The 9,235-nt window shown below is 43.4% G+C and overlaps 1 protein-coding gene across 4 annotated transcripts in view; it reads left to right on the forward strand.

Annotated features, from left to right (window-relative positions):
- LOC116389575 (protein FAM126B) overlaps nucleotides 1-9,235 on the forward strand; it is a 28,068-nt gene that overhangs the window by 3,975 nt on the left and 14,858 nt on the right. For 3 of the 4 annotated variants that reach the window (XM_031858352.1, XM_031858351.1, XM_031858354.1), the window contains exons 2-4: nucleotides 5,498-5,582; nucleotides 7,173-7,251; nucleotides 8,678-8,779. In XM_031858352.1, the coding sequence (XP_031714212.1) occupies nucleotides 7,201-7,251; nucleotides 8,678-8,779 (153 nt within the window). In that variant the 5' untranslated portion in view covers nucleotides 5,498-5,582; nucleotides 7,173-7,200. Of the gene's footprint in view, nucleotides 1-39; nucleotides 3,955-5,497; nucleotides 5,583-7,172; nucleotides 7,252-8,677; nucleotides 8,780-9,235 lie in introns of those variants that run through there. The other variant, XM_031858353.1, reaches the window with a different exon arrangement.

Genomic DNA, 9,235 nt, shown 5'->3' on the forward strand with positions numbered 1-9,235 from the left:
CCCCCCCCCCCCCCCCCCCCCCCCCGGTTGATCCTTTGGTCACGCAGACTGCGGTGGTCTTGGCATGTCACAAAAGCTCAAGGTGGCCCATTGTTAGAAGACTGCTGAGCGGCTTATTTGGCAGTAAATAATTTTTCTCTGGAGTGAAGTTAAAGTTAAGCTCCCCCACACACGCACACACACACACCGTGCACCAAGTCAGCCGCCGTGCTAAATACTGTGGAATTTGTAGTCATGTGTCTGTAGTTTGAACTGTCAGTGAGTGAACTTGTGACTGCCCAAGCTTTCATAAAACAACAACAATCCCCTCCACCTCATGGCTCTTGTGTTGCAGAGTTTATTGTGTACACCTGTACAAACGTATGCAAAACAGTACAATAGCCCAGCTGTTAATCCTACTTGTGTTGATGTTCAGTTTTTAACGATGCTCAACCTCTCTGGTGTTATTTGTGGATGTAGAGAGCGGTGGTGCTATATTGAACAGCATCCCAATAATAAGGTGTTTGTAATGTTTACTCCTTCATATATATATATATATATATATATATAACTTAATATTAGAGACAGACAGACTTCTTAGACACAGTTTCCACAGCTGAACATTAAAACCATCATGAGGATTTATTGCTCCACAAAATTCGTCTGTCAATAATCCCCCCTTTTTTAAAACAATGTATGTACTGTTCACCAGAAATGTAAGAATTCCCAGGTGTGTAGCTGAGGTTACTGTGGGGCACTGTGTACGGTATGTGTGTGTGTGTATATCCTGTATGTGGATGTATTTACATGCAACATTTGCATTGAAAGCATGTGTATGCCTTGGTTTGAGGAGCAGAGAGGAAGGAGGCAGGATGCTGTTGGCATTCACCTGTGCTGTTGTGGCTCACCCTGTCTAATTGGTGGAACCATGCGTGTGTGTGTGTGTTTGTGTTTGTGTGTGTGTGTGAGTGAGTTGCAACACGGGCCCATCCCAACACGTCTGGCCCTGCAGCTGCAGCAGAGCTAATTTTAGCTCAGGATGTGCGTACGCCTCAGTTCCCCTCTCCCGGCCTATAAGAGAGGTGGAGAGGATGAGGGAGAACGAGTAGCCAATCCTTCACTCTCTCCTCTCTTCTGTGTTCTCTCGTTCATTCCTTCTGTATTATTATTACCTGTAGTGTGTATGTTTCACGCATTTTCCACATCCACGTGTCCTCGGGGCAGAACTATTGATTGACTGTAGTCACTGTAGCCCGTGAGTGACCTTTACTCACCACTAAGTCCTTTCAGTCAGTCAGCATCTCACTGAGGTGTGTACCTGTTGGCCTCACTGTCTTTTATACCTGTCAGCCATTAATCTGTATAGAAAACCAGGCGAGGGCTAATTTTACAGTGCGGTTTTTGCTATTAATAGACCTCATTCTATTCCTGTGCAGACAGCCTGCTCCACTGGTGAGTAGCTGGTCCTTGTTACCAACGAGAGAGGCAACGGGGATGGAGATTACAGCAGACTGGTTCCCTGTGGTCAGGTGTTAAGAGTTAATCCCTCTACCTCTGGATAAAGTGTGTGTGTGTGTGTGTAGTATGATTGTGTGTATCGTGAAGAATGGCTACCTGCAAACACTCACGCACCAAAGAGGGCCGAGTGAAATTTCCTCATGGCTGTGTCAAACCAAATGTATTAGAGGACTACTTTGGCAGAGAGGAAGCTAAATTAGTGCACTAAATTATGCTGTGTGTTTTTGTCCAAACCAGCAGACTGTAACTAACTCCCAGTGGTCATGAACCTCTCTTCATTTTAATCATTGGCCTACACTTGTATTTTCTGATTGGAGACGTCCAATGACCTGAGGAAGGAAGACGGAGCGCGTCAGAAGAAGCGCAAACAGAGAAGGCACAGAGCTCCAGCTCAATAATTCATGGCTGACTGAGCTGACCTTGAAACATCCCCAGTGTTGGGCTGTTGAAACCCGGCACTGCTCATTTAGGGCAGAGAGGAGCAGTTGAGACAGACGGATACAACCTCACATCTACAGTTCAGTTGTATCAGTATGTATTTAAATGAACAATGGCAATGAGCACAGACCCGTCATGCTTTGCTAAAAATCTCTCACTGGTCTCGTGGTGTGACAGTTTGCCAAATCTTAGTCTGATAATTAAACTCGCACAAATATCTGCGTGTGGATATCAGTTTTGATTACAAGCAGAGCTTTGTGTGCTACGTAAACAAACAAAACATGAAAACGCAAAACGCTTTTCGGCTGCGGTGCGTGTTGACGTGATGGCACACGACAGCGGTCTTTTGCTAGAGCGTGCAGGACATTTCTCTCCACGTCATGCTGAACTGTATTGCACCCAGTTATCACACCCGCTGACGAAGGCTACAGCCACGTTTGCATTTGTAATAATAACCGTGCAACCCATATTTATCTTCCAAATGTTCCTAAATTCGCCCGTGCTTTGATGGATGCTGTGATTACTCACTCTGCAGGCTTATGTTTGAAACTGTGGTGGAAGTAGTCGACTTCGTGGGGAAATAAAATGTTTTCTTTTTCTTTATGATCACACCCTATAAGAACAGTAGCCTAAGTTTGGTCTCCAGACTATGTTTTACAAAGTAAATGATGTAATACCGTGCATGTAGGCATGCTTGTTGTTGTTGTCGACACAATGTGGTCCCTAAATAGCCAGTTTCCACACGTCTTTAAGTTCATTTATTTTGCTCTCGGTGCAACAACAACTTTCCTCTGATTGGGCAATTTTATCAGGCAGCTCTGAAAACTGTTGGTGAGTTTAAACTCTAGGTATTACACAACTAAGGACAGCTTCTACAAGGACAGAGGGTGGTTAGGAGGAGCTCTCTGTGGCCTTGTGTGTGTTTACATTGGTTAAATGAGTCACTGAGTCCCAGATACTCGTGTGATTCATCCTCCTGTAATGAATGATGAGCATTGTTAGGTGCCTGAGGAGCCGTCCTTTTAGTACTCTCTTAAAAACAATAGACTTTTGGAGCTCTTTTATTATCAAGCCTTATTAAGCCCTCTGAGGTAAATTTGTGATTTTGTGCTATTTGAATTGAATTGAATTATCTGCATACTCATCAGCTGCAGCTGTTGTTAGTGCTGTGTGTCCTGGTGGAGACGGAGAGGACCGGTTAAGACGTTGTGTGGAGTCCTTCCCCAACATTCAAGATTAACATCTTGAACGTTGTTGTTTTGGATTTTAGCACCACCTGATTGCATGACGGGATTTTTCTTCATTTACCAGCTTAGTTTACAAATACAGTACTTACTGAGTCATGAGGCGGCTGAGGGTCCAGAGTGTGAACAGTGAACTCTGACGTCCATGATGCCAAGATGGTCTCTCCTAATGACTTTGGTGATCCCCGAACCTTCCCTTCTGTGCTATCAACAGGTTACCTATCCAGTGAAGTATTTCATCATCTGCTTGATGGATTGACACACAATTAGTACAGACATCCGTGTGACTGCAAGCTCACAGAGGAACATATTGTGTGTTAACTGCTCCGCCTTCAAACTAAATTCACAAAAAACACCTTCTTGCTGGCTTAGTTTGAGCCTTGTACACCGTTGAGCAGTGTGTTTAGCAGTGCGTTTGCCTTTGTGATTTTAGGGTTTGAAGTGGCGTAAACAGGATGGGCTGGCACTCTCCTATTCCCTCGTGAGCCTGGCCACAGGACAATACGCAGGTCCTTCGTAGAGGAAACTTTGCTTATTGTGATTCTCCAGGCCTCGTTAGGTGTGCGACATATTTAGCCAACAGTGACGGCTGGCTGGGGAGCACTGTTGTTACTCGACACGCAGATACTGTAGTGAGACGGATGCAGAGTTTGGAGAAATCGCACTGTAACCAGAGGGGAGCTACCCAGCCTTAGCTATAGATGGTTACTTAGTCTTATTGACTGTGGCTTTTGGTTTGCATGAGGAGAACTCTTCCCGAGAGCCTATACTTCAGGTAAAAACCCTTTTTGTTTAGACTGAAATTGTTGAAGTGAAGAGAATACGTCTTATTTTGTTACAGTGCAATACTTGTTTTATCTTACACCGTATCATTTGCTGTCTGGCTTGTGGAAGAATTCAAAGAGCGATCCACTGCAGCTCAGGTGATGGTGGTTATTCTCCTGAAGGTCCTCATAGAGACGTTATTGTTGGAGATACCTCCTGCTTACTCTCTTCATTATTGTTACAGAGAAATAGACAATGGGACAAACTTATGAAAGATATCTAATACATTTATTGTAAAATGGAAAAATAAAAACACCCATTAAATTGTTTGTGCTAGTGTTGGCGTCATGGATTTAATCCTCTATTCTGTTCATGTGATTTTATATTCCAATATAACCGTGGAACTGTATAATACAGTTGCTGCTAAATCAATTGAGGAATTGAATAGAATAACTAAATGGATGGACTATTATTGCCTCATTGGATGCCCAGTGCCCACAATGGCCTCATATACCCATAGATATCAAGGGGAGAGATACCTCAATACTATCTGTACCATGTAAGCTCTGGGACATCATTTCTACTGAATGAATGGGTACTAATCTCCTAAAGAACTTGTATGTTCCTGTCAAACCTTTAACTTACATAATGAATCATCTAATACATAATATGTTTAAGTTTGTGTTATTCGTCCCTCATCCCTCCCTTCGCTGTATTTACTTGACCTGGAGCCACTGATGAGTCACACAGAATAAATAGGCTTTATCTGTCCAAAGGAAAACTAAACACCACATCCCTCTAGGCTGATGGGACGTCTCCTCGAGTCTTTGTGATAAATTAGTGTGAGAGTCCTTCAGATAAACACAGAGCTCTGTGGAGAATGCTCAACATCAGATGGAGGGCTCGGTCTGCATCTCAGTTCTGTACCGTTGACACTGCGCGTCATTCAGGGGAGGGCCGTCTGTTGTAGCAACCGTCTGATGGTTTCCTAGTCTCCATGTTGTCAGCTGCTCTGTTCATTATTGTCTCGACTCAGTATCTGTCATGTATGTTGTGTACTGCTGACAATAGATAGATACGATTTACAACCATTCTTTGAAGCATTGTTTGAAGTTTATTTGTAATAACTTTCAAAGTCATCAATCTTTCTTTTACCAAACAGTCGATTCATCTTTTGGTCCATAAAACTTCAGAAAAGAGTCAAAAATGTCAGGTTATCCCAAATACCATATTTTGGGCTTCAATAGTGATCAACAGCAAATATTCAAATCTTCCGTCGGGGGTTCAACCTGGCTTTAAGCTCTTGGTTAGCAAACATTAGCATCATTAAAGCCGCACAATATCTCTGACACACACACACACACAGAGGCTTCCCTCACACGTGTTTTTTAACGACCAAACTTGAAGGGACGAGCTGTCCTTGTTGCCGACTTGTCGAATTTTGCTGCTAGCAACTTTTATTGGAAGATTTGGCAACACTGGGCTGGATGTTTTGTTAGTTCCTAAAGATGGCCGGCTGTATCTTCATGCTTCGTGTCTCCTTGTTGCTGCAGGTGACCCTCACTGATTGACAGATGTGCGACACTGCGGAGAACCTTCTGCCTCTCCTCGTGGAGATCTGAGTTCTGGGACACTGAGGTAAGCTCGCTCTTCTTCACGTGGGATTAGAAGGTGTGCACAAGTTATATATTAATTAATAGATTTTAAATCATTGTCAATTAAGTAAAATGTTACTCTTGAAAATTTCTGTAGCAATCTGACTCATGATGCCAGAAAACAACACTTGAGAGTGTTGCAGTGTTGCAAGTGGATTTTACCAAACGGACATTTCTTTTTGGGGGATATATTCTGCCGTTGCCTGAAAGTCATTTGACTACAGTTCCCATGGTAACTGAAGAGCCAATGGGGACTTTCACATCAAGCGAGTCTTTGACAGTTTGTCAAGCCGGAGGAAATGAATGAGTCAGCCTTTCATGAAGAGCTGAACAGGCTCACTAAATGGAGCCTTTTTCAATTCACACACATTTGAGGAGCGTGCTCACACAAAACGATGCCAGTGGTTCAGATAGTTGTGAACGTGATCTGTCTCCTCCAGTCCCACAGCCGCTACGCCTGCTTTGTGACATTCATCTACACAGGTCAGAGAGCCGTGCGTGGTTTGGTTTTGGATTTGTTTAAGTCGATATCCTCTAGATTCTGGTTAGAAACACTGAGTGCAGACAGTAGGTAGTCCAAGGTAGAAAGATGTTATAGAGCATTATTTTTGTCTGTTGTTGAGATATAATATGGCTAATAACAAAGACTGGAATCACATTTGACTACTTTGTGTTTGAAATCCTACTTCGCAGACCTTGAATACAGTTTTGATTGTTTCATTTATTTATATGAACAGGTACTGCCAGACAGTTTTTTTTCTTTGCCAGCAAAAGTAAGCAAAACAAACTAAATCTACACTCTGCTTGTGCATATTCGTCGCTATTTTGTGCCCGCACAGCTTTTCTCGCCTCTTGAATCTGAAACGTTTGATTCGTCTTAACCGTCTGCATAATCTCTGCGCTTTGACTTGATGCAGTATCTGCATGTGTCACAAAGTTAACAGAGGACACTGACCCAGATACAGCGGCAATGAGTTTACTTACAACACAGTCTTCTGTCACATGTCGCACACTGTGACGGCACATTCATGTGTCAAAGGGAGGAGGATAGGGCAGAGAGAGAGAAGTGACTCGTGATATCTGTCTTATGTTATCTCATCTCTTCTGAATGAAATATGTGTGATCATTTAGGAAATTCAGATCTCTAGCTTTGTGTTTTTAACATCGTTGCTCGTCAAATCGGCGGTGTGCTGCGCTGTGCGGTTTTGTGTCACGAGGGTTAATAGCAATGCACATGAGCCGACTCTGGCTTCACCACATCAGATTTGAATAGTGGAGGGAAAGCCTATTTGACTGGCTGTAGTGGTTCATGTTCATGATTATCACCTAGGTAGCTCCTTATGTAACAGCGTGGTCAGCGTCACAGCGTCCACACTCATGTCTCCTCCTCTCTCTTCCTCTCTCCCCATATCTCCCCCTCTTTCCTCCTCTCTTCCCATGTCTCATCTCACCCCCTCTCTCTTCCTCTCTCCTCCTGTCTTTTCTCTCTCCCCATGTCTCCTCCTGTCTCCTACTATCTCCCCATGTCTCCTCCTCTCTCCACTTGTCCTCTGTCGTTTTCTATCTCCACCAGGCAGCCCAGGGGGGGGTCTCTGAGGAAGATGCTGGGCTCAGAGCGCGGTGTTGTCGAAGAATGGCTCTCAGAATTCAAGGTGAAAAGCCCTCCTCTCCTCTGTTGTCCATCACGACTCGTGTCAATGAAATGTTCTCCTCCAGGTCAAAACCACTCTCTGTGGGTGTAACAACTTTGATGAAAGATAGTGTTGAGCGTTTGTGCATAGCACCTCTTTAGCATTTCAGTGCTTTGTAAATTGTTACTGATTTCAGTGAATGCAAGCAAGAGCTGTAGACATTTAGGACAGTTAAGACTCAGTGTGAGCTGAACCTGTCCAGTTCAAGCTAGACACATAAACTGATTCTAAAGTACAGCCGTGTCTGACAATGTTTATTTAAACATGAGGAAGTGCAGCACCCTGACTGACTCAGCCGGACACATAATCAACTACTGTAAAGACTTATGTCTTTACTTACACGTCTATTTTTGATGGACTAGCTTGTGTCTCTGAAGCACAAAATCCACTTGTGAATGTATATAAAAGCTGATATAGCTTGTTAACTCACTATTTATTTAATATATGTGTGTGTATATATATACACTGTCATTTTAATATTTGAAGTAATCAGTATGAGATCTAAGGGAACGAGCTAAAAAGAAGGAATTGTTGTGTAGTGCAGCAGAGAGAAAAGAGGGAGTTTGATGAATAGTGAGGGAGATGGATTGGTATGACTCATTGTGTGAGTTGGTGCAGACCAGGCACATTGTGTTCTGTCCTCAAAATGACCAAACTTAGGCTCTTAGGAGAAGATATCTCAGCCTTCTGTCATCTGCAGACCAACACACAGTCTTGACCATTTAAAGAATTTCACCTCAGGATATTCTGAGCTTGTCGGATATCATCAGGCTGACGTTCAGCTCCTTCAGAGACATTTTGTGATTCCTTTTCATCTGAGTTTCATCCAACTTCATGTCCGAGAATGTTTTTTAACACTACCTAAGAGAAAAGGCTTTTTTCATCAAGACGTTTTCACAGGTCAAAGCAGAAAAAAATGTGAATTACACAATTAATGACCGAATTAAGTTGAGCTGCTTCAGTTTCAGGGTCCTGGTGTTGTGTGTTTATTATGTAGGGAGAGGTGACACGGCTAATGATAATGGTGTAAGTTGCCCTGACCAAACAGCAACATACTGATGAGGGAGATGTCAATCATTCGCAGTTTGTACACGCCCACACGATCCTGAGAAGAAGTCTAATCCGGCTACATTAGTGAAAACACCGAGTGTATTGGCTTTAAGTTGTAAAGGACCAGCTCTGAAATCTAAACGTCGTCATCCCCAGTAGGCCGTGTTTTATTTTGAAAACGCTGTTTCCCATGCATATTATAAAGGTGACTATTTTGAGGGATGTAAGGGGAAATGATGCAGAGGTATGTGTCATAGCACTATTCTAAAGAAATGTAAAACAAAAAAAAGTCCGCAATTGCTCAGCAAACTTTTTTCTTTTTTCTTTTTTTTTCCAGTCCTTACCAGAAACCCAAATCCCCAGATATGCCGGCAGCCTCCATCTGAAGAAGTCCCTGGTGCCAGCTCTCTACAGAGTCATCCAGGACCCCAACAGTGAGGTGAGGGGTCACACAGAGAGAGTCCCGAGTACAGCTGTTTTTAGCTCTGTTGGTAGTGACTCACATGAAGTAGTCCTAGTTGGCAGTGAGCAAGAAACTGACACACAACTGTGTCTTCGAGCTACACATGCACACGAGTATGATGGACGGGCGCTTGATGCCAGCCACACTAACAGGGTGTTCTCTCTACACACACACACACACACACACACACACACACACACACAGCCCTCTGACAGACTGGAACATCTGCTGCCCATACTGAAAAGATACATGTATAATGAAAGATGCAAACACAGACTTAGTCACTAACACAGTTTACGTTAAGTGTGCTGCAACACAAGTATTGTCTCTTTAAAGGACCTAATGACACAATTCTTTAGCAAAGGCCTGAGGCACTCATTGAGACAGGACTCAATGATACAGTTGCTGCCTCCAATTCTCTTCACCCCCCCC

Source organism: Anarrhichthys ocellatus, unplaced genomic scaffold, assembly GCF_004355925.1.
Source record: "Anarrhichthys ocellatus isolate YVR2014 unplaced genomic scaffold, GSC_Weel_1.0 scaffold20, whole genome shotgun sequence".
NCBI lineage: Eukaryota > Metazoa > Chordata > Actinopteri > Perciformes > Anarhichadidae > Anarrhichthys > Anarrhichthys ocellatus.